This window comes from Pseudophryne corroboree, chromosome 3, assembly GCF_028390025.1.
Source record: "Pseudophryne corroboree isolate aPseCor3 chromosome 3, aPseCor3.hap2, whole genome shotgun sequence".
Classification (NCBI taxonomy): domain Eukaryota; kingdom Metazoa; phylum Chordata; class Amphibia; order Anura; family Myobatrachidae; genus Pseudophryne; species Pseudophryne corroboree.
Genome location: NC_086446.1, coordinates 465,156,466 through 465,183,347, shown reverse-complemented (window position 1 = coordinate 465,183,347; position 26,882 = coordinate 465,156,466). Strand labels below are relative to the sequence as shown.

General features: G+C 43.1%; 1 protein-coding gene across 4 annotated transcripts in view; it reads right to left on the bottom strand.

The window, feature by feature from the left end:
* The window catches only part of CACNA1G (calcium voltage-gated channel subunit alpha1 G), a 281,486-nt gene that overhangs the window by 48,129 nt on the left and 206,475 nt on the right, over positions 1–26,882 (bottom strand). For all 4 annotated transcript variants that reach the window (XM_063960705.1, XM_063960707.1, XM_063960706.1 and 1 more), the window contains 7 exons: positions 18,177–18,328; positions 14,134–14,243; positions 4,458–4,591; positions 3,945–4,015; positions 2,636–2,714; positions 2,430–2,551; positions 450–791 (listed from right to left, as the gene is read on the bottom strand). In XM_063960705.1, the coding sequence (XP_063816775.1) occupies positions 450–791; positions 2,430–2,551; positions 2,636–2,714; positions 3,945–4,015; positions 4,458–4,591; positions 14,134–14,243; positions 18,177–18,328 (1,010 nt within the window). The remainder of the gene's footprint in view (positions 1–449; positions 792–2,429; positions 2,552–2,635; positions 2,715–3,944; positions 4,016–4,457; positions 4,592–14,133; positions 14,244–18,176; positions 18,329–26,882) is intronic.

Genomic DNA, 26,882 nt, shown 5'->3' with positions numbered 1-26,882 from the left:
TTTTTGGGCATCCACAGCCCACAAGCCTGTCACAGTTGCACAATAATCTCCTTCAAGTCAATGTTTTACACATCATAAATTACCACAAGTGATTGATAATATCTTTATAATCAATAACGAGGGGCAATGCGTTCAATATAGTTAAACGGGGGGGGGGGGGGGGGGGGGGGGCTGAATTCAATTTGGGCAGTGCCTTACTAAATTCCTCCCTATGTAGCTATTCAATTAATCTGCATTTTCATAGTGTGGTAAACCATGGGTTAACATGCGCTAACCCATACATTCCATGTAAAATGCAGAATGTGTGAATAAATACAGCAGAAGGCGTGCCACCAAAAGCATATGCTTACATGTGGTTGCTCTGAATCTCTCTGTAAGGTACAAGCACCTTTCCTAAATGTGCAATTTACTGACCCTCAGATGCGTTAGCATGCATTGTAATTCCTTACCATGGGATGAACTAATGACAGCTGAGAGTCAACCTTATCCTTCATGTTATTTATGTATCCATAAGGGTTGTCCTGAGTGTAGCCAAGGTCTCTTCCAGCCCAGAGAAAAGTATCACTATCTGGACTTTGTATGTTCTGAATCTGGAACTCTAGCTCCATTTCTGCCTCTAGCTCAGCCTCTTCCTTGGCTTCTTTGTTGCTTTCTTCTAAGTGTTTCATGAGTACAGCAATCACCACATTGACCAGTACAAACTGTGCTGTTAGCACAAATGACACAAAGTAGATTGGGGAGATGACAGTGTTGTAACAGGTTGATTCCTCGTTGCAGTCACGCAGTGTGTCCTAATGTCAAGAATAAAAGTAACAGGCCAGAGTAAAAATGAATTACTAAAATCTCAGTAGTACAATATATATACACAGGGATGCACCTTTTCTTTGCTGTGGTATTGGTAAGGTTAAAAAATGCTTTCTCTTAAACAGCAACATCTTTATTACAGTATATGGACTGGGATAGTTAAGGTCAACATGTACTCATTGTTGATTGATGCTGGTATTCAGTAGCCTGAACTTCCCTCTAGAGTCCCTGAGACGTGTATTATTAGTTGCTGTTATCGCATTTCTTATGTCACGTTTTTTCTGTTTATTATACTAGTGTACTTTTGCTTTTCATATAGCTAATAGACAATAGTGTATATTTGTGTTTAATCAGAACCAGTGCTATTCCTTGTGAACAGGACATGCTCCTTGAAATACCTGTTTTCTACCTAGATGGTAAAAATAAATGTTACAAAGCACAAATTATTTAGAATAGTCAATAGTCAGACACCCGAAGCATGATCCCTGATAAGAAGCCGCCAGAGCCACAATAACAAATGGGATCGGGGACGTATCCCTGGTCCCATGTGTTTTCATGCGATTGCGGGTCCAATTTCGGCCAATCAAAACAGCCTCTAATTGGATACCGCTATAATGACCATTGGTCATTAATCACGATATCCGTCCAAAACTGCATCAGGGCTAATAGGATACTGCAAGGATGTTTCCTGTCTATGGAGTATCACTTATTGACATTGCCAACTAGGGGTGCTCTATCATTAGACCAAATATTATATTCTCTTACAAATATTCACCTATTAATGTATTTGGGTTTGGTTCACTGAACTGAGAAAAACCTGTAAATGCTATAGAAATATGATAATGGATAGATGAATAAAGTGTCACAGTGGTTAGCATTGCTTCCTCAAAATTAAATTCCAACCAGGGCCTTAGTACTGAGTTTGAATCAGTGGCGTGTCTATAATGGGTGAAGTGTGTGTGCTGCACATGGGCCCCTGGGTCCAGAGGAGCCCACAATACACACCCTGCACCCATTCATTACTCACTTCTCCGTAGTCTTGCAGCAACGTCAATGAATCTGAGCACTAGATGGTGTGCAGGTCTCCGTTTTGCACTTGCACAGTAGGGAAAATCACCAGGGAAAACCGTGCCAGTAGGGAAATTCTGCCATTTTCACAGAGACCTGCGCACCGCCTAGTGCTCAGTATTACTGCAGCTGCCTGCTAGAGAGGAGGGGGCCCGGACAGAGACTGCACACGGGAACCCTTCTCTCTTAATATGCCCCAGGTTTGATGGTAACATTTTTCATCAGTTGTGTTTACAAGAATCTAGATTGTAAGAAGAATCCATTACAGACATCTGGCTTTAGACAGCATCACATATAGGCCCAAATGTATTAAGCCTTAACAAGAGATAAAGTTGAGACGCATAAGGAGAGATAAATGTCCAGCCAATCAGCTCCTAACTGTCATTTTTCGAACACAGCCTGTGACATGGCAGTTGATTGGCTGGTTATTTGTCACTCTTAATGCATCTGAAATGTATCTCTTGTTAAGGCTTAATACATTTGGGACTTATAAACATATAACCATTTTACTAAATAAGCCACAACGAGAACCTCCACATATTGTAAACCCTTTTTACCTTCATAATCCCATTCCAGTTATCGCCTGTAGATACGCGGAAAAGAGTTAGAAAGGCCATACCAAAGTTTCTAAAAGTGGCATGTCTCCCAAGACCCTCGCATGGATGAGAATCATTGCACTCTGTGAAACGATGCAAACAGAACGCTTACATTAGTTTTATCATCATACATAATAATAATCTTTATTATTCTTCTGAACACTTACCCAAGTCCCCAAACAGTTCAACTCCCAATGCAGCAAAAATAAAGAACAGCAACATAAATAGCAGGCCTAGGTTCCCCACCTGTAGAAGAAATGAAACAAACGCTAATATGATTGCTATAAAGTATGAAGTACAAGAGAATTACAGTAAGAGAACATCCTACCCATGTTCTATGGCTCAATGATTGTTTTATTTAATAGTTTAGTAAATAGTAAAATGCCAGTTATTCACATTCACTACAACTGACCCATTTCCATCGTTCTATTTCATTACATTCCTTGCAAGTAAAGGAGAGGGGAAGAGGCTGGTAGTGGTAAGGATATTGATTTAGAATCACTACACGTTTTCAGGATGGGCATGTGTGAAATAGTTTGTGAGTAGGTTTTACCATTTAGAAAATGTGAAATATTAGAAATGACATGCATACAACTGTTTTATGTACTAAAACAAGAAGAAGCCATGAAAAATGTATATTGTATGTGCTTTTCATATTGTATCTACTTATATGGGCCAAATACACAAATTTGCCTAGTAAGATACGTCTTAACTGGCATTTATTTACATGAAGGGGAACTGCTTGTTCTGTAAGGCTCTGGAGAAAAGCAATGCAGACATGACATGACAAACTAAATGGACAAGGTTGCTGAGGAGATAATTTGCTATCTTGTGATTGCTTCAGTGAGGAGATAACTCAAGGGGTTCAGTATGATTGACCGCCAGACGGCATGCCGGTGGTCACAATACTAACTCCGGAATCCCGATCTGTGAAATCCCAACAGGGGCAAGGTAATTATGTTCCCCCCTCCTAACCCTAACCTTCCCTTCCCACAGCCTAACCTTAACCTCCCCCCGTTGGTGCCTAAACCTAATACCCCCTTCCTCGCAGCCTAAAGCAAACCCTCCCCCTTTATTACCTAGCCTTAACCTCCCCCCGGTGGTGCCTAACCCTAACCCCCTCCCTGCAGCCTAACTCTAACCTTCCATTCACCTCCGCAGCCTAGCACCAACCCCCGGGTGATTCCTAAACCTAACAAACACACACCCGGACCTAACCCACCCGCTATACTTACGGCCAGGATGCCGGCTGTTGGGATTCCGGTGCCGGTCTCCTGACCCTGTCGAGATTTCACCATTGGCATTTTGATCGGTATGCTGACTGCCGAGATCCCAACAGCCGGCATCTTAATCACATCCCAACTCAAGTAATAAGACAGAGTGACATGAAAAGCATTTGAGCATGTAATCCTTTCCATCATTTTATATTGTCATTTTATTCTTTATCATTCAAATAATGATACTTTTTTTTTGTACCTGTGGAAGAGCTTGTAGAACTGTATCCAACAAAGCCCTCATCCCAACCGCCATCTTCAATAACTTCAGAACTGCAAAGAGAATGTTGGTACAATGAATCAAGTTCACTGCTCATCTACTGTTTCGTACTGGAGACCTAAACTCATTAAGTAATCATGGATAGTCACAGCCAGACATTTAATGTTTCCACTAAGCTTTTCCATTTTCTGCATATCAGGCAAAACAAACAGTACAGTAACTACCATTTGCTCCCAGATGGAAACAGATGCTGCCTATAAAGCATGCTTATTGGTGGACAGTGGTGTGTGCCCATAGTGACCTTCAAACATGCTGCACATTTACAAGTTATATGTAACCTTGACATAGACTATGGGCACACATTATATATAAATAAACATTTGAAGTTTTAAATATCTTCTAAAGTTATAGTTTTTCTTATATTCACTTTATACTATAGTAACCATGCTCACGCTGTCATTTTGTGCTACATATGACTATTATGCAATTACGTACCCCTGGCAATTCTGAGAACCCTCATAATCCGAATAATTGTTGGATTAATGGGCAGTGATGCGTTCACTTCAATCTCTTCCAGTGTAATTCCCATAATGGAAAGAAGAACAATTGCCAAGTCTAATTGATTCCATCTGTACAAACGAGTAGAAGTACAAAGAAAAAGGTGTTTATAGAGACCCCCTAGAATAGTTAGCTTGCTATAGTATAAAAATACTGTCTGATAAATTAGTATTATTTTTTGTATTAACAGTTTCTTCTATAGCGCAGCAAATTCCATTGCACTTTACAATTGAAAACAACAGTGAAACAAAATGGCGTAATGACAAACAATCATAGAGGTAGGAAGGCCCTGCTTGCAAGCTTATAACCTATAGGGATAAAGCAGCTCATATAAGATATATACAAAACTTTAGTGGTACTCTAAATTATTCAATAAATCAGCTAAACAGGACATCAATTGTCCTAAATTAAAAAAATATATTAAAAAATACAGTAAGAGGTTAATGCACAGTGTTGTATGATTGCTGAGTACTGTCAACACTATGTTAAATAAATTCATTATATCAATAACTCACATATACTGTACCTATTCATAATAAATATATGCATAAATAATATTCAACACATACAGATGAGAGTATATATATATATATATATATATACGGTATATATATATATATATATATATATATACACAATATATATACAATATATATATATATATATATATACACGATATATATGTATACGATATATATATATATATATATATATATATATAAAAAATAAGATTTTAAACCTACCGGTAAATCTTTTTCTCGTAGTCCGTAGAGGATGCTGGGGACTCCGTAAGGACCATGGGGATAGACGGGCTCCGCAGGAGACATAGGCACTTTAAGAAAGACAAAGCCGCCAATTCCGACACTCGCCTAGCCGAAGCCAAGGCTAATAACATGACCACCTTCCAAGTGAGATATTTTAACTCCACCGTTTGAAGTGGTTCAAACCAGTGCGACTTAAGGAAACTCAACACCACGTTAAGGTCCCAAGGTGCCACCGGAGGTATAAAAGGAGGCTGAATATGCAGCACTCCCTTCACAAAAGTCTGTACTTCTGGGAGAGAAACCAATTCTTTTTGAAAGAAAATGGATAAGGCCGAAATCTGAACCTTAATGGAGCCTAATTTTAGGCCCAAATTCACTCCAGTCTGTAGGAAGTGAAGGAAACGGCCCAGATGGAATCCTTCCGTAGGAGCATTCCTGGCCTCACACCAAGAAACATATTTTCTCCATATACGGTGATAATGTTTAGCTGTCACGTCCTTCCTAGTCTTTATCAGCATAGGAATGACCTCATCCGGAATGCCTTTTTCCGCTAGGATCCTGCGTTAAACCGCCATGCCGTCAAACGCAGCCGCGGTAAGTCTTGGAACAGACAGGGCCCCTGTTGCAACAGGTCCTGTCATAGAGGAAGAGGCTACGGATCTTCTGTGAGCATTTCCAGCAGATCCGGATACCAGGTCCTTCGTGTCCAATCTGGAACAATGAGAATTGTTCTCACTCCTCTTTTTCTTATTATTCTCAACACCTTGGGTATGAGAGGAAGAGGAGGAAACACATAGACCGACTGGAACACCCATGGTGTCACTAGGGCGTCTACAGCTACCGCCTGAGGGTCTTTTGCTCTGGCGCAATACCTCTATAGCTTTTTGTTGAGGCGAGACGCCATCATGTCTATCTGGGGCAGTCCCCACTGACTTGCAATCTGTGCGAAGACTTCCTGATGAAGTCCCCACTCTCCTGGATGCAGGTCGTGTCTGCTGAGGAAGTCTGCTTCCCAGTTGTCCACTCCCGGAATGAATACTGCTGACAGTGCGCTTACATGATTTTACGCCCAGCGAAGAATCCTGGCGGCTTCCGCCATTTCCACTCTGCTCCTTGTGCCGCCTTGGCGGTTTACATGAGCCACTGCGGTGATGTTGTCTGACTGGATCAGAACTGGTTGGTCGCGAAGTAAGGTCTCCGCTTGACGTAGGGCGTTGTATATGGCCCTCAGTTCCAGGATATTGATGTGAAGACAAGTCTCTTGACTTGACCAAAGACCTTGGAAGTTTCTTCCCTGTGTGACTGCTCCCCAACCTCGGAGGCTCGCGTCCGTGGTCACCAGGATCCAGTCCTGAATGCCGAACCTGCGGCCTTCTAGAAGGTGAGCACTCTGCAGCCACCACAGGAGAGATACCCTGGCTCTGGGGGACAGGGTGTTCAACTGATGAATTAGTAGATGTGACCCGGACCACTTGTCCAGTAGGTCCCATTGGAAAGTCCTCGCATGGAACCTGCCGAAGGGAATGGCTTCGTATGATGCCACCATCTTTCCCAGGACTCGAGTGCAGTGATGCACTGACACCCGTTTTGGCTTCAATAGGTTCCTGACAGAGTCATGAGTTCCTGAGCTTTTTCTATCGGAAGATAAACTCTTTTCTGGTCTGTATCCAGAATCATGCCTAAGAAGGTCAGACGAGTCGTAGGAACCAACTGCGACTTCGGGATATTGAGAATCCAGCCGTGTTGCTGTAACACCTTCAGTGGAAGTGAGACGCTGTTCAGCAACTGCTCTCTTGATCTCGCTTTTATGAGGAGATCGTCCAAGTACGAGATAATTGTGACACCTTGCTTGCGCAGGAGCACCATCATTTCCCTGGTGAAAATCCTCGGGGCCGTGGAAAGCCCAAACGGCAATGTTGAAATTGGTAATGACAATCCTGTACCGCAAATCTCAGGTACGCCTGATGAGGTGGATAAATGGGAACATGAAGGTATGCATCCTTTATGTCCAGATATACCATAAAATCCCCCCCTGCCAGGCTGGCGATGACCGCTCTTAGCGATTCCATCTTCAACTTGAACCTTTTCAAGTATAGGTTCAGGGATTTTAAATTAAAAATGGGTCTGACCGAACCGTCCGGTTTCGGGACTACAAACAGGGTTGAGTAATATCCCCTCCCTTGTTGAAGCAGGGGAACCTTGACCACCACCTGTTGAAGATACAATTTGTGAATTGCATTTAACACTATCTCCCTTTCCGGGGGAGAAGCTGGTAGGGACGATTTGAAAAACCGGCGAGGAGGCACCTCTTCGAATTCCAGCTTGTAACCCTGGGAAACAATTTCTATTGCCCAGGGATCCACCTGTGAGTGAACCCAGATGTGGCTGAAAACTCGAAGACGTGCCCCCACTGGGGCGGACTCCTGTAGCGGAGCCCCAGCGTCATGCGGTGGATTTTGTAGAGGCCGGGGAGGACTTCTGTTCCTGGGAACTAGCTGTGTTGTGCAGCTTTTTTCCTCTGCCCTTACCTCTGGCAAGAAAGGACGCACCTCGTACTTTCTTGTTTCTTTGTGATTGAAAGGACTGCATTTGATAATGTGGCGCTTTCTTAGGCTGTGAGGGAATATAAGGCAAAAAATTTGATTTACCAGCTGTTGCTGTGGAGACCAGGTCCGAGAGACCTTCCCCAAACAATTCCTCGCCCTTGTAAGGTAAAACCTCCATATGCCTCTTTGAGTCGGCATCACCTGTCCTTTGCCGGGTCCATAGGACTCGTCTAGCAGAAATCGACATAGCGTTGATTCTAGAACCCAGTAGACTAATGTCTCTTTGAGCATCTCTCATATATAAGACAGCATCTTTTATATGCCCTAGGGTCAATAAAGTGGTATCCTTATCTAGGGTCTCAATTTCCGCTGATAAGGTATCTGTCCATGCTGCTACAGTGCTACAAACCCAGGCCGACGCAATCGCCGGTCTGAGTAAGGTACCAGAATGTGTGTAAATGGACTTCAAGGTAACCTCCTGCTTGCGGTCAGCAGGATCCCTGATGGTAGCCGTATCTTGGGATGGCAGCGCTACCTTTTTGGATAACCGTGTCAATGCTTTGTCTACCCTAGGGGAGGATTCCCACCGTATCCTGTCCGTTGGCGGGAGAGGATACGCCATAAGAATCCTTTTGGGAATCTGCAGTTTTTTGTCTGGAGATTCCCAAGCTTTTTCACATAATTCGTTCAACTCATGTGAGGGGGGAAAGGTTACCTCAGGTTTCTTTCCCTTATACATGTGTACCCTCGTGTCAGGGAGAGGGGGTTCCTCTGTGATATGCCAAACATCTTTTATTGCAATAATCATATATATCGAATACATTTAGCCAATTTTGGCTGTAACTTTGCATCATCGTAGTCGACACTGGAGTCAGAATCCGTCTCGGTATCTGTGTCTACTATTTGGGATAGTGGGCGCTTTTGAGAACCGGAAGGTCCCTGCGACATAGGGACAGACATGGGTTGACTCCCTGGCTGTTCCCTAGCTTCAGCTTTGTCTAATCTTTTGTGCAATAAATTTACATTAGCACTTAAAACATTCCACATATCCATCCAGTCAGGTGTCGGCGTTATTGACGGAGACACCACATTCATTTTCTCCTCCTCCTCCCCCTGAAAGCCTTCTACCTCAGACATGTCGACACACGCGTACCGACACACCACACACTCAGGGAATCCTCTTATCTGAAGACAGTTCCCCCACAAGGCCCTTTGGAGAGACAGAGAGAGATTATGCCAGCACACACCCAGCGCTATATGACCCAGGAAAAAACACTATATAAATATATGTTTACCCAGTAGCGCTGTTTGTACATATATATATATATATGCGCCAAATTATGTGCCCCCCTCCTTCTTCAAAACCCTCTTTCACCGTGGAATAAGCAGGGGAGAGTCCGGGGAGCTTCCTCTCAGCGCTGTGCTGTGGAGAAAATGGCACTGGTGAGTGCTGAGGGAGAAGCCCCGCCCCCTCGGCGGCGGGCTTCTGTCCCGCTCAAATATACTAAAAACTGGCGGGGGCTCTTTATATATACAGTGCCCAGCTGTATCTATATATATATATATATATATATATATAGTCTTGGAAGATCCTGCACTCTCATCAAAAGTAATAACGACGGCGGGTGCTCCTAATGACCAGAGAGGCCACCAATATACCACAACAACCACCTAGGTGGAAGGTGCACTCACGCCCAGAAATTAGTCTCTGAAGTCACTTGTAAATTCAGTATATTTTTATTCGGGTTCACTGTTGATGCCGTATTTCATCGACGTTTCGGTCCTTATGCGGACCTTTATCAAGATTGGCACTTAAATCACCTATACAATCAGAAACAGTTACAATTAATATGTATAAGAACCCAGATTTATTCAACACCAACACCACCAGTGCCTCCCAGGCCCTGAAGACTGTCACAAAAACCAGAAAACGTATTAAAAAGCTGTTTTTTTATATATGTAAAAAAGAGATACTTGGAAATAATCCACGTGTGATGAAAGAGACATCACACGTGGATTATTTCCAAGTATCTCTTTTTTACATATATAAAAAAACAGCTTTTTAATACGTTTTCTGGTTTTTGTGACAGTCTTCAGGGCCTGGGAGGCACTGGTGGTGTTGGTGTTGAATAAATCTGGGTTCTTATACATATTAATTGTAACTGTTTCTGATTGTATAGGTGATTTAAGTGCCAATCTTGATAAAGGTCCGCATAAGGACCGAAACGTCGATGAAATACGGCATCAACAGTGAACCCGAATAAAAATATACTGAATTTACAAGTGACTTCAGAGACTAATTTCTGGGCGTGAGTGCACCTTCCACCTAGGTGGTTGTTGTGGTATATATATATATATATATATTTTTGCCAGAGAGAGGTTTATATGCTGCCCAGGGCGCCCCCCCTGCGCCCTGCACCCTTACAGTGACTGCCGTGTGTGAGGTGTATGGGAGCAATGGCGCACAGCTTCACCGCTGTGCATTACCTCAGTGAAGATCATGAAGTCTTCTGCCACCTCTGAAGTCTTCTTTTCTTCTCATACTCACCCGGCTTCTACCTTCCGGCTCTGTGAGGAGGACGGCGGCGCAGCTCTGGGACGGACGGCGAGGGTGAGACCTGCGTACCGATCCTTCTGGAGCTAATGGTGTCCACTGTCCAGTAGCCTAAGAAGCAGAGCCTTGAAACTCACAGAAGTAGGTCTGCTTCTCTCTCCTCAGTCCCTCGATGCAGGGAGTCTGTTGCCAGCAGGCTCCCTGAAAATAAAAAACCTAACAAATATACTTTCTGACAGGAAACTCAGGAGAGCTCCCTGTAATGCACCCAGTCTCCTCTGGGCACAGTAGTAAACTGAGGTCTGGAGGAGGGGCATAGAGGGAGGAGCCAGTGCACACCCATACCTAAAGTCTTTCTTAAAGTGCCCATGTCTCCTGCGGAGCCCGTCTATCCCCATGGTCCTTACAGAGTCCCCAGCATCCTCTAGGTCGTAAGAGAAATATATATATACACACAATATAGCTGCTGTGCTGTGTCAAGTTATTTCATTGAGTCTCTATGAGTGCCGGCTGTTTTTGTTTCCACTATTTGCTATTTGCAAGCAGGGCACCGGAGCAAGTTGCTTTTCTTTATAGTGCTGGAGTGCCGAATACCTCCCTTGTTTTATATATATATATATATATATATATATATATTATATACGATATATATATATATTTACCAGTAATATAAAAAAGATCATGCACTCAACGAATATAAATAGGTATAATTAAATAGTGCACAGTTCATAAAATTATATTCATTCATAGTAGTATTAAACGCTATGGTGTTTATTTACAAAGCTATGTCTTACACTTCCTGGTGTGTTTAATCCTGAAATGTAAAAGTACAATGTTATTAAAGATGGGGGCCCTTATGGGTTAAACCCTGGCCTACAGGAACAATCACTGTATAATATGTCTTGTTGCTTACCTTCTGGTCTGTCATTAAAATGCACAATACTGCTTAGAAAAGGTTGTATTTATTAACTAGCAACTATTTATTTTCTCACGGAACATAACTTTTGCTTTTAATAAAACTACTGTTTTAAAAACTGATAAAAAGTAACTATTTAGATAAATCACTATTTGAATAAACAGAAGGCAATCAATTTGCCGACTGCCGGGATCCCGGCGGTCAGGATACCGACGCCGTAATCCCGTCACCCGGTGAAATACCAGCGGTCGGAATCCCGACCACCGACCGGAATCCCACCACCTGAGGGGGAATATAACCCTGTGGTCGCCACCAAGCCCGAAGTGTGGCAAGCGCAGTGAGCCAGCAAGGGGACACACTGCGCTCGCTGCCAGTATTCTGGCTATCGGGATTCTGGCGTTGGACTCCTGACCGCCGGGAACCCGACAGCTGGGATATCATACTGAATCCGAATAAACACCTACTGTAAATGTGATTATCCACGACTACAGTGTATGCCATTTTATCTCTGTTGGAAATCTTCATTAACCCACTCCCAATTTACAATGAACAGTACAATAATGCTTAATAATGCCACATTATACAAAGAATCCAGATCACTGTAGCTTACCGATTGGTATGAATAGGATCAATCCGCAAGACCTTACTGTAATGGTGGTGGGGAAGGGGGTATAAAAGTATCTCCAGGTATGCTTTAATTATGTATGTTGGATTTTTAAAAGGTAGTGTTCCATAAATGAGCGCCAGATGGAGAGAAGCTTTGGAACTGTGTATACCAAGCTCAAGTATTTTCATATTGTCTGAATTACATGGAAAATCTGTCATGATATATAAATATTTATAAAAGTATTGAAATATAGACAGGCTCGGACTGGCCCACAGGGGTACAGGGGAAACCACCGGTAGGCCCCACTGCCTGGGGGGCCCTCCTACTCTAGGGATCCAGGGGGGTCATTCCGACCCGTTCGCACACAGCGGTTTGTCGCTGCGGTGTGAACGGGTCTGGAATGCGCATGCGCAGCGGCCGCACTGTGCACGCGCGTCGTTGCCCGGCGAGAGGGGTCGCTGGGTAACGACGCGTCCTACGAAGAAAGTGGTCGCAGAGGCGAACACAAGAATATTGACAGAAAGAAGGCGTTCCTGGGTGGATCCGGACCGTTGGCTGGCGTTTTCGGGGAATGGAGAAGAAAACGCAGGCGTGTCCAGGAGAACGGAGGGTGGATGTCTGACGTCAAAGCCGGCCCCAGCATCGCAGAGATCGACGCATAGGGTAAGTATGTCCAGGGCTAGTCATGTCCTGCTTGAAATTTTTTTAGCTTAGCAGGGCTGCACAAGCGATCACAGTCCTGCTAAGCTAAAATACACTCCCCCATAGGCGTAGACTAGTTGATCGCAGCAGCAGCAAAAAGTTGCTGACTGTGATCAACTCGGAATGACCACCTAGGTTCTAGACTGTGCACTTGAATTATTTATTATACATATGTTACCTTATACTGCACTGGATTATGATATATTCTCTACAGTACATTGTTGTCATTAATCTGGCACATTATCAATCATGCACTAGCATTAATTACTATACAAATTATCAAGGAGTCCAGACCAGGTACTCTATAATGGTTAGCCAAACCTCTGTGGTGGTTGGCCACACCCCCTTTGGAGGCTGGACACACCTCTAATCATGGGCCCCTACCACTGCATACCCCCGGTGGGACCTTCATGCTACAGTCCGACACTGAATATAAATTACTACTCTGGTAAAGAGTGAAAAGTTATCCTTTTTCCCAATGTTCTTTGTACACAAACCGCCAGCTCTGAAGTTTTTATTAAAGCCGAAAACTTTCAATGGGTTTTACACATTATTTAAAAAAATGTATTTACTTTGTAGAATTTAGGACTGCTATGACCATAGCCATTATTATAGGAGACAGAATAGCTTCTTCTGCATAAGGCATAAAGAAGATTAATAGGATAATAGGATGATTTGAGCATGTAAAATACTATATTCTAGTTACCATGTGATAGCTAGCCTAGCATTAGTCACTCTCTGGCGCTCTACTTGCAAATTTAAACAGCTGTACTGTGTTCCTTTTGTTTATTGGGCCATATGTGACAGTCAGGGATGGATTAAGCGCCTCATGGGCCTGGGACTGAAAATTTCAAGGGCCTATACAGTGGTTCTCAAACTGTGTGCCATGGCACCCTGGGGTGCCTTGGGACACTTGCAGGGGTGCCCTGGGTTGGTGGTCCAGGACCAATTCATAGTATTTGTGGTCAATGTAATTGGCAAAACTAGTGCTGGTGGCTGCGAGTCGTAAAATATGTGGATAAATAGACTCAAATTGTCCCTCACCAAACAATTGAACCTAAGAACGACATATAAACACAATTTACTTAATTTAATATTTATTTCTAAATTTCTCAATAATGAACCTTTGGCCTAGGGATGCCATGAAAGAAATACTGATTCTCTAGGACGCCAAAAAAGTTTGGGAACCACTGGCCTATTATAAGAAGCAGAGTGGGTGTGACCACTGCTGTGTGGGCATGGCAAGTGCCATGTAGCCCCCATACATTATTAGCCCCAATGTCTCCCTAAATATGTAAAAATAAAATTTTTGAGAATTTTGTGTGGAAAATAGAACTACAATGCTTCTGATATATAGCCAACCATGTGGCCAGCGGGTAGCTGGTCATCATCATGCTGTCTTGATAATGGGCCTATTTTTATGTGTAGGCCTGGAGCTCCATCCGCCCCATTGTTAATCTGGCCTGGGACAGTGTATTGTCACCGCAACATTCCCAATTGCAAGTAATATCACTAATACTGTACCTGTCTTTAAAAAATCGTCGGAAACCAAAAGCAACCATTTTGCACCCTGATTCAAGGACAAAAATCAAGGTAAATATGTAGTTACAGATCTTCAGAGCATCATCTAACACCTGGAAGACAATAATCATCGTTAGTTTTCCATGAACTAAGTGTTTGATGAAATATATATATTTTTGCATGTGACCCCTTTAGATCAATAAAAATGGAAATTTGTTTTTACAGAAGTTCGTTCTGAGATTTAGTAATTTCAGAAAAGGTGCTACTGTACATAGATAATTAGACATTTCTTTCTAAATGTGTTCACCTATTTTGTTGCTGACACCAATATGGGTAAAATACTATCTATATTAACATAAGAGAAATATTTTATGTACAAAATGAATATCCCATTATGAGCACAAAAAGAAATAAGTGCATTATATAATAACACAGCAGCCTATTACAGCAAAAGTACAACACATGAAGGGAATTTCTCCTTCAGAAGCCATTGTAAGGCGAATAAAGCATTTCTTAGGGATCTACATGTATTTATCAAGCTTTTTGCCCTGTGGGATATATCACTCCCGTCACAATCCAATGCATGGGGACCATATAATTGTGCCATTTATCAAGCTTTCAAAACCAAAAGTTATTCGAACTTGTCTTTGATTGCTAATGCCATCTACCAACAGCGGTAATAGGTAATTTTCAATGGAAAAGGTCATCTATTCTGAACCCTTGATACAACTGTTGTTGACAGTCTCACTGCAGCCCAAAAAACTGTACATTTGACACCATCACTGCCTCCATCACTTTGCCTGTGGCCACTAACAGCCACCTACAGTACTCTGTTATCTTTTTTGCCACTTTTTGGGGGGTTCAGGATGATTTCCCCCACTGTTTTATGTGCTTCACTTAGGTCACACACTGCAAAATTAACGAGTGACAACCTTGACTTGCCATCTCTAATTGAATTGCGTGGGTATTGGGAGAGAGCTTCATAAAAATATCCCAGATAATGTTAACCCACAAGCACAAGACTAATTGGGCGGTATTCAATTCTTTTCACCCCATTCCACATCTGTTCTGTTTCTGCTAACGGGTGTGGTGTCATCATTTCAGCTTGCTACCCCTGGGGTAGCGAGGCGCCCTAACCCTTTATGCAGCTAAACCTGATTACTATGGGTGCGATATGCGCGATAACGGGTATCATTTTAGAAAGGAGATTGGGCGTGATATATCATTTGAATACCACCCATTGAATCTACCCTTTATGTCAGCTCTTGAACACATTTTTCAGTTGTGAAACTATCAATTAAACATCGGTTGTACAGTAAAAAACATTAAACCTATATGCATTATGAAACTAAATAAATGTTCATTTGCTGCTGATATCAATCAGCGGGATGTATTTAGCATACCGGCGGTCGGGATGCCGGCAGTCGAAATCCTGTCACTGGACTCCTGACAAGCGGCCAGAAGACTGATGCCGGAATCCCAGAGTTGAAACTTAATAGTAGCTGGTGTGTCAGTTGTCGGCTTTCAGTGGCTGTGTATAGTGTTTCATCCTGGATGGCTGGTGTATGTAGCAGACAGGTTTATAGCAGTGTCATGCGGTGAAGTGAGTATTGACTATATAAATGATATAAAAAATCCAAAGAATATATTCTAAATATCTTCTTTGTATTATTCTAATCATTTTAATAGTCAAAACTCTGAAGTAAAAAGTCTATGGGGGTAATTCAGAATTGATCGCAGCAGCAAATTTGTTAGCAGTTGGGCAAAACCTTGTGCACTGCAGGTGGGGCAGATATAACATTTGCAAAGAGTTAGATGTGGGTGGGTTATTTTGTTTCTGTGCAGGGTAAATACTGGCTGCTTTATTTTTACACTGCAATTTAGATTTCAGTTTGAACACACCCCACCCAAATCAAAACAGAATACCGTAAATACATGAGAAGAGGGGATCAGTTGGGACATATGACGTGCATATATACGCTTGATATCTTAAGTTTCTTTTTTTACAGGTCCAAGAGAAAGGGTGGTTCTATACAAGTCCTGGATCTAGCATGCTTCTATACAGCAACCAATTCCATGAAAGTAAAAGAAAAATACCCCTTGCTAAGGTGCTGACAACCCATAGGGTGACCCTAGTCCTATAAGTGTCTTGCTTAACTTCTGAAACACCTACTATCAACTTAACTCCACAGCAATTAACAGAGTATAAGCCTCAGTAATGTGTAATATTAATCTTGCAATGAGTAGAAATACCCCAAAATACTCACTCGACTTCCAGACTTTCTTCATACTCCCCAACAACCCACTCTATGTAGGGTGTAAAGTGTTTCTGTATGCACCGTGCACATAATTAAATAAGGGACACTGCCGGAAAGCTCTCAGATGTGTTAGGTGGTGTACACATGGAGAGATCCGTGCTTAAATTCTAAGCAATCTGACTAGATTGCTTAGAAATTAAGCACTGATCTCTCCGTGTGTATGCCCCATAGCGATAGCGATGCGCATCCCCTGCGCGTCACTATCGCTGACTCTAGATTTGGCATGCAAGCATGCCAAATCTAGTAGGTCGCTCACTTTACTGCTGTGTGAAGGGAGCGCCCCATCCCCCCACCTCGCTCACCATACATTGCGCTGTGCTGAGCGGGGGGAGAGATGCGTGCTGAGCGGTCTGTGCTGTGTACGGGGCTTTAATGCCTTTAGAGAACTGCGAAAGTTACATGAATGCACTAATAAATTATAATGAGAGCAAATCCATATACTTTATCCAATGCTGTTTTTGCAATGACCATGTGTACAAGCCTATTTTGTGGTAGATGGATTTATTCCTGTCACTTGCATTAATTATTATTATTATTATTTATATGGCACCACAAGATGTTCATAGTACCGTACAGTGAAAACAAAATGCATACATATAGAAAAAATACAAAAGGATAACAAAAGTACAAATTAGTGAACAACGTTTAAGGAAGAGGAAAGGGGAGGCAGGGTCACTAATATCTGAAGGAAGCAGTAATGGGTCACCCAATGAGTCTGTACCTACAAGCGGGCATACAGACAGGATCAGACTCACTGGAGGGATGGCTGGACTGGACATCTGGCACTTCTGTCAAATGACAGAAGGGCCAATGGCCTGATGGGTTGGTCTGGCCCGAAAGCCTGTCCGAGCAGCTCTGGCGCCTGGCCCTGTGCTCAAATGGCATGCAGAAAGATGGGGGCGAGCCGTGAAACCAAACACTATGACTTGTGACACACTCCAATGCAGCGTGGCCACAGCACTTGTAAGGCGTAATCATGCCCCTTTTTCTTGCCATTTTCCGTGTTCGGGGTCCTGCCCGTGAGGGCTTACAGTCTAAGGGTGGAATTCAAATGTTTGAAAAGCCAGTTGGGTGTCTTTTTTTCCTGTCTATTAGATAGGAAAAAAACAGACTCCCAACTGACTTTCAAACATTTGAATCTCCCCCTAAGAGAGAGGGAAGTAACCAGTTGGGAAAACATATACATTGGGGGAGATTCAAATGTTTGAAAAGTCAGTTGGGTGCTATCTAATAGACAGGAAAAAACAGACACCCAACCGACTTTTCAAACATTTGAATCTCCCCCCATTGTGTTTCTTATTGCTCAGCATTACTGTATGTCATGAAATAACATTTTCGTTAATATGCATATTCAGTGCATGACAAATTGAGTGAGAAACTTTGGAAAAGCAATTTATTTACAATCTGCATTCATATTTTCCTGTACTCCTTGTTCATTACTCATTTTTCACATTAGCTTTATAACACTATTTTACAAAAAAAATGTCTAAGACCTCTTTACGTAATACTACAGTACATCAGCTTTGGCATCTTTTCCATGCCCATTAACAGAGGTGGCATCAGCATATGCAGATATATTAACCCATGCCTCAAATCCTCTAATCATCAAAACAAGTTATCTAATTTGCATGTTTTCATTAGATGCTCTCACTAAGCAACAACCAGATGACTTTAGCAAGTGTAACATATAAACCTTTCACATGTAATAAGGAATGAAAGACGTTTTACCTTTGGCTGCTGATAGTGTTCCATTGCCATAGTAACCACATTTAGTCCAATGACCCCAGTAATAAAAAGATCCAAATAGTGACTTGTACACATGCGATGTATGAGAAGACGAGGGTGGGAATACTCAGAATAGTAAGGTTTGCACTGGGCTTCTATAGACAAAACAAATGGATACTATATCAAGAGGTTAATGTTAGCCTTTTGAGAAAATGATTTCAGATAAATATTTAGTACTGTAGCCACAATTGCCTTCCCCAATCATGCAAGCACCCCATGCATTTGCAGTTGCCATGCTCTACATGAAATAATACATAAAAATAATGAATCAAAAATATGCAAATATTCATACACAATGGCTAAGAAATTCCTCAAAGTTCACTCTCACTGAATAAAACTTTATATGGTGACCCAACCGTTAAAATCTTGCAGAGATAACTGATAATACTTAAGTCCACTTTTACATAGAAACATTATTTTCTCATATATATATATATATATATATATATATACAATACATATACATAAATATATATATATATATATATACACACATTTATACTCACATTACATATATTTTTTAAAATAACAAAACATCGTGTTTACAGATAATACTTCCAACATAAGTACTTTGTCCAAACACAAAACTTACGAACATCCTATGGAAGAACTTGTAGAAGAAGAGATGAAAATGTAGAGAACAGAATGAAAAGCACGGAATACATTGTGCACTGTGGGACATAAATATTGAAACTGATAACGAACTTGCCACATAATGGGTTGTGTTGGTTAAGGAATTCTAGCCATAGAAATAAAAAGCACTGTTAGTGTGATGTGAACTTCCTGGTTTTATATTTAATTAATGTTACTGAGTGTTACAAGATTCTTATTTATTCCTTCTGGTCCATTTGCACATAAAACAACAATTTATCAATAAACAAGAATACCACACATTTTTGTACCTATGGTGCTGACCACTCAACAACTATTAGAGTGAGGTGGGTTTGACTTCCACAAACCAAAAAAGCCAGAGTCCTTGAAACCTACAGTATATGAGCCTTTGGGGCCTCTCACTACCTTGCGCAGTATTTTTTTTATCACATTCCACATGGGCCTTTGTACTCATATAACATAATTTATGATAATTATGTATTATATATTAGTGTTAAAGTAAAAAATCAGATTATAAATGTTTTTGCCTAATTAAAATGATGCTGGACATAGAAGTTTACTGGAATTATTGCTGATACTAGTTAGATCTATGCCAGAAAATGTCAGTTGAAGAAACAGGAAAGCTCTATAGCTGCCATCTGTCAGATACTGTATTTTGTGAATAACTCACTTTCATTATAGTCCATGGTTTACTTCCATAGTTACAGATGTTGATATAGAAGGTCAGTTATTTACTTAAGTAATCCTTGAAATGGCTGCAACTGTGTGTCTGAAGGGGACATTTACTAAGCAGTGATAAGAGCGGAGAAGTGAGCCAGTGGAGAAGTGCCCATGGCAACCAATCAGCACTAAAGTAACATCCATAATTTGCATACTATAAAATTATGCAGAGCTGCTGATTCGTTGATGCGGCAACTTTTCCACTGGCTCACTTCTCCGCTCTTATCACTGCTTAGTAAATGTCCCCATAAGTATTCAATTTCCATTTTCAGGTAAAAGTTTTATTTTGAGTGTTATGAGTATTCAGACAAGTTGTGGTATCCAACATAATAATTGTAATTAGGCACAATAGTTTTGATATTTTTTTGGTTTGTTTACCGTGTAAGGGGTATATGCAATTGCGGTCGAATTCCCGAAAATGTCGAAAAACGGGACATTTTCGAAAAAAAATAAAATTCGACAATGCAATTCAGTACTTTTCGTCAAAAAAACGGACTTTCGAAATTCGACTTTTTGAAATTCGACATTTGTCAAATTCGACATTTCTGCAATGGTACAAATGCGGCATTCGACAAAAGTATATTCAATTGAAGATTGTAAATTCGACAACAGTGCTTTTAGACAGTAAATTCGTCATTTTCAATCCGCCACACTTTGCTGGCGGAATCTAATAAAATTTTTTAAAAACATGTTTTTTGTGTGTTTTTTTTATTGGTAATAGCATATCTATTTATATTAGAAGGGATTAGGTACTTGGTTTGTCTATTTTGGAGGCACAAGTATTATTTATATATTTTTAAAAATATTATTATTTTTTTATTTTTATTTTTAAATGGAATGGTAAAAATCAGAAAAAAAAATGCGTGGGGTCCCCCCTCCTAAGCATAACCAGCCTCGGGCTCTTCGAGCCGTTCCTGGTCCAAAAAATCCGAGGGAAAACCTGACATGGGATCCCCCGTATTTTTAAAACCAGCACCGGGCTCTGCGCCTGGTGCTGGTGCAAAAAATACGGGGGACAAAAAGCGTAGGGGTCCCCCGTATTTTTTACACCAGCATCAGGCTCCACTAGCTGGGTAGATAATGCCACAGCCGGGGGTCACTTTTATACAGCGCCCTGCGGCCGTGGCATTAAATACGCAACTAGTTACCCCTAGCCGGGGTACCCTGGAGGAGTGGGGACCCCTTCAATCAAGGGGTCCCCCCCCTCCAGCCACCCAAGGGCCAGGGGGGAAGCCCGAGGCTGTCCTCCACATCCAAGGGCTGCGGATGGGGGCTGATAGCCTTTTGAAAATTGAAAGAATATTGTTTTTTCCAGTAGTACTACAAGTCCCAGCAAGCCTCCCCCGCAAGCTGGTACTTGGAGAACCACAAGTACCAGCATGCGGGAGAAAAACGGACCCGCTGGTACCTGTAGTTCTACTGGAAAAAAAATACCCAAATAAAAACAGGACACGCACACCATGAGAGTAAAACTTTATTTCACACATGTCGACACACACATACTTACCTATGTTCACACGCCGACCTCTGTCCACTTGTCCAAGTAGAATCCACGGTGTACCTGAAAATAAAATTATACTCATCTGATCCAGTGTCCTGTGGTCTTTTATTATAATCCACGTACTTGGCAAAAAAACAAAAAACGAACACCCGGACCAGGCGGACTGAAAGGGGTCCCATGTTTACACATGGGACCCCTTTCCCCGAATGCAGAGACCCCCCGTGACTGCTGTCACAGAAAGGTCTCTTCAGCCAATCAGGAAGCGCCACTTCGTGGCACTCTCCTAATTGCTGTATGCGCGTCTGAGCTGGCAGACAGCGCATTGCACAGCTCCCTCCATTAGTTTCAATGGTGGGAAGTTTGCGGTCAGCGGTGGGGTTACCCGCGGTCAGCCGCTGACCGCGGGTGACCTCACCGCTGACCGCAAAGTTCCCACCATTGAATATAATGGTAAGGCTTTGCGATGCGCTGTCTGACAGCTCAGACGCGCATAGCTAATCAGCAGAGTGCCACGACGTTGCACTCGCTGATTGGCTGAAGGGACCCTCTGTGACAGGAGTCACGTGGGGGTCCCGGCATTCGTGGAAAGGGGTCCCATGTGTAAACATGGGACCCCTTTCAGTCCGTTTGGTCCGGGTTGCCGTTTTGTTGTTTTGCCAAGTACGTGGATTACAAATCACAGGACACTGGATGAGGTGAGTATAATTTTATTCACAGGTACCCCGGATCGTCGGATCAGGAGACGTGGCAGTCGGCGGGTCAACATAGGTAAGTATGTATGTGTCGGCATGTATGAAATAAAGTTCTACTTTCACGGTGTGTGTCTCCTGTTTTTATTTGGGTGTTTTTTTTTCCAGTAGAACTACAGGTACCAGCGGGCCCGTTTTTCCACCTGCATGCTGGTACTTGTGGTTCTCCAAGTACCAGCTTGCGGGGGAGGCTTGCTGGGACTTGTAGTTCTTCTGGAATAAACAATATTCTATCATTTTACTCAAGGCTATCAGCCCCCCATCCGCAGCCCTTGGATGGGGGGGACAGCCTCGGGCTTCACCCCTGGCCCTTGGGTGGCTGGGGGGGGATCCCTTGATTGAAGGGGTCCCCACTCCCCCAGGGTACCCCGGCCAGGGGTGACTAGTTGGATATTTAATGCCACGGCCGCAGGGCGCTGTATAAAAGTGACCCCCGGTTGTGGCATTATCTGTCCAGCTAGTGGAGCCCGATGCTGGTGTAAAAAATACGGGGGACCCCTACGCTTTTTGTCCCCCGTATTTTTTGCACCAGCACCAGGCGCAGAGCCCGGTGCTGGTTTTAAAAATACGGGGGATCCCCTGTCAGTTTTTCCCCCGGATTTTTAGAACCAGGACCGGCTCGAAGAGCCCGAAGCTGGTTATGCTTAGGAGGGGGGACCCCACGCAATTTTTTTTCGGGGTTTTTCCCGTTTTTTTTACATTTTTACAAGTCTAATCAAAATCCGTCAAATCGGCCGTTTTTTGACAGCGGGACTGTCGAATCCGTTTTTTATTGAATATGTTGAATTCCGGCACCCACCTGCCGGAATTCGACGGTCGAATTGTGTCGAATTAAAAAACGGACGAAAAATTGCCGCGATTCGCCGGCAATTGCATATACCCCTAAGGGGTATATGCAATTGCGGTCGAATTCCCGAAAATGTCGAAAAACGGGACATTTTCACCAAAAAAAAAATTCGACAATGCAATTCAGTACTTTTCATCAAAAAAACGGACTTTCAAAATTCGACTTTTTGAAATTCGACATTTGTCAAATTCGACATTTCTGCAATGGTACAAATGCGGCAATTCGACAAAAGTATATTTAATTGAAGATTGTAAATTCGACAACAGTGCTTTTAGACAGTAAATTCGTCATTTTCAATCCGCCACACTTTGCTGGCGGAATCTAATAAAAATTTTAAAAACATGTTTTTTTTGTGTTTTTTTTATTGGTAATAGCATATCTATTTATAGGGTGGTCTTCAGTATGCCGGCGGTCGGGCTCCCGGCGACCAGCATACCGGCGCCGGGAGCCCGACAGCCGGCATACCGACAGCCGGCATACCGACACTTATTCTCCCTCGTGGGGGTGCACGACCCCCCTGGAGGGAGAATAAAATAGTGTGGTGCGCGTAGCGTGGCGAGCGCAGCAAGCCCGCAAGGGGCTCATTTGCGCTCGCCACACTGTCGGTAAGCCAGCGGCTGGCCTCCCGGCGCCGGTATGCTGGTCGCCGGGAGGCCGGCCGCCGGCAGATCGTAGTGAACCCCTATTTATATTAGAAGGGATTAGGTACTTGGTTTGTCTATTTTGGAGGCACAAGTATTATTTATATATTTTTAAAAATATATATATTTTTTAAATGGAATGGTAAAAATCAGAAAAAAAAATGCGTGGGGTCCCCCCTCCTAAGCATAACCAGCCTCGGGCTCTTCGAGCCGGTCCTGGTTCTAAAAATCCAGGGAAAAAACTGACATGGGATCCCCCGTATTTTTATAACCAGCACCGGGCTCTGCGCCTGGTGCTGGTGCAAAGAATACGGGGGACAAAAAGCGTAGGGGTCCCCCGTATTTTTTACACCAGCATCGGGCTCCACTAGCTGGGTAGATAATGCCACAGCCGGGGGTCACTTTTATACAGCGCCCTGCGGCCGTGGCATTAAATACGCAACTAGTCACCCCTGGCCGGGGTACCCTGGAGGAGTGGGGACCCCTTCAATCAAGGGGTCCCCCCCTCCAGCCACCCAAGGGCCAGGGGTGAAGTCCGAGGCTGTCCCCCCCATCCAAAGGCTGCGGATGGGGGGCTGATAGCCTTTTGAAAATTGAAAGAATATTGTTTTTTCCAGTAGTACTACAAGTCCCAGCAAGCCTCCCCCGCAAGCTGGTACTTGGAGAACCACAAGTACCAGCATGTGGGAGAAAAACGGGCCCACTGGTACCTGTAGTTCTACTGAAAAAAAAATACCCAAATAAAAACAGGACATGCACACCATGAGAGTAAAACTTTATTTCACACATGTCGACACACACATTCTTACCTATGTTCACACGCCGACCTCTGTCCACTTGTCCAAGTAGAATCCACGGTGTACCTGAAAATAAAATTATACTCACCTGATCCAGTGTCCTGTGGTCTTTTATTATAATCCACGTACTTGAAAAAAAACAAAAACAAACACCCGGACCAGGCGGACTGAAAGGGGTCTCATGTTTACACATGGGACCCCTTTCCCCGAATGCAGAGGCCCCCCGTGACTGCTGTCACAGAAAGGTCTCTTCAGCCAATCAGGAAGCGCCACTTCGTGGCACTCTCCTGATTGCTGTATGCGCGTCTGAGCTGGCAGACAGCGCATTGCACAGCTCCCTCCATTAGTTTCAATGGTGGGAAGTTTGCGGTCAGCGGTGGGGTTACCCGCGGTCAGCCGCTGACCGCGGGTGACCTCACCGCTGACCGCAAACTTCCCACCATTGAATATAATGGTAAGGCTTTGCGATGCGCTGACAGCTCAGACGCGCATAGCCAATCAGCAGAGTGCCACGACGTTGCGCTCGCTGATTGGCTGAAGGGACCCTCTGTGACAGGAGTCACGTGGGGTCCCGGCATTCGTGGAAAGGGGTCCCATGTGTAAACATGGGACCCCTTTCAGTCCGTTTGGTCCGGGTTGCCGTTTTGTTGTTTTGCCAAGTACGTGGATTACAAATCACAGGACACTGGATCAGGTGAGTATAATTTTATTCACAGGTACCCCGGATCGTCGGATCAGGAGACGTGGCAGTCGGCGGGTCAACATAGGTAAGTATGTATGTGTCGGCATGTATGAAATAAAGTTCTACTTTCACGGTGTGTGTCTCCTGTTTTTATTTGGGTATTTTTTTTCCAGTAGAACTACAGGTACCAGCGGGCCCGTTTTTCCACCTTCATGCTGGTACTTGTGGTTCTCCAAGTACCAGCTTGCGGGGGAGGCTTGCTGGGACTTGTAGTTCTTCTGGAAAAAACAATATTCTATAATTTTACTCAAGGCTATCAGCCCCCCATCCGCAGCCCTTGGATGGGGGGGGGACAGCCTCGGGCTTCACCCCTGGCCCTTGGGTTGCTGGGGGGGGATCCCTTGATTGAAGGGGTCCCCACTCCCCCAGGGTACCCCGGCCAGGGGTGACTAGTTGGATATTTAATGCCACGGCCGCAGGGCGCTGTATAAAAGTGACCCCCGGCTGTGGCATTATCTGTCCAGCTAGTGGAGCCCGATGCTGGTGTAAAAAATACGGGGGACCCCTACGCTTTTTGTCCCCCGTATTTTTTGCACCAGCACCAGGCGCAGAGCCCGGTGCTGGTTATAAAAATACGGGGGATCCCCTGTCAGTTTTCCCCCCGGATTTTTAGAACCAGGACCGGCTCGAAGAGCCCAAGGCTGGTTATGCTTAGGAGGGGGGACCCCACGCAATTTTTTTTCGTGGTTTTTACCGTTTTTCCCATTTTTAACACATTTTTACAAGTCTAATCAAAATCCGTCAAAGCGGCCGTTTTTCGACAGCGGGACTGTCTAATCCGTTTTTTATTGAATATGTTGAATTCCGGCACCCACTTGCCGGAATTCGACGGTCGAATTGTGTCGAATTAAAAAACGGGCGAAAAATTGCCGCGATTCGCCGGCAATTGCATATACCCCTAAGTCTCTGAGGAATCAAGTGATGGACTTGACTTTTACTAAGTATGCATATAAGTGGACAGATAGAATTGAAGAAAAAGAAAAAACATAATTGATCAATGCCATATGTAGGGCAGCAATATTTACATAGCATAAAAGAACCACTAAAATTGGCAATGTGAAAATCAGACTACATACTCAACTATCTATAGTGGTGAGGAACAGACACTACGTTCACCAAATATCTTTATATACATGTAGGGGATCTAAACCCCTCAAAGACAATCTGCATCCAAAGAAAATCCCAGATAACATCAACTCGGTTTTAATGGTAAAATCTTTATAACATTTCATCAGCAAAGAATTGACTAGATTGATGATACAGCTATCTACAGCGATACAATATATAAAAATCTGAAAGTATAATTCCGCGTTGAGAAGAAATAAATAATAGCCAAGAACTTTCTGTGTGCATGATGTACTTAATACGTACTTAAAGAAAACTGACACATTGCGGCGGTATACTAGATTATAATTGCTTAAAATTATGAAGTGTTACTACATGTAAAGAAATCATGCCAATGTTACTCTTGCAGCTTCACACTCTATCTATCTATCTATCTATCTATCTATCTATCTATCTATCTATCTATCTATCTATCTATCTATCTATCTATCTTCACATAATCCTATGTATATAGATGTGCCTGATGGCTGAGAAGCAGGCAGAGGATGTTGTACCACTGCTCTAATCATTTGATCTTTTAATAGGGCTGTGTATGGGGGAGCCTCCCTGGAGGGGAGTAATGCTTGTGACTTCCCCTTTTAGCAAATATATTTTCAAATGTAACACAGTTGATCTTAGCATTACTGTAGTCAAATTATTAAAATCTATTTAAAACAAGGAGTCTAGTGTATTCCTAGGACACCAGGTGGGACAGAGAGAACCTGTTTTATGATCTAGTCCAGGCACCATTACTAGGAAATGTAAAAGTGAGAATCCATGTTGGCCCAATGCAATTGCTCTGTTTGCCCTCTCTCCCTTAGAGCTGAAAGTGCCCACTGGTACTCGTTTGCCCAAAGGTCTTGTCCACATGGTAGAAGACTTATTACAAGAAAGATGCTGGCAGAGTAACATATTTCAGATGGGATCGGTATGGAA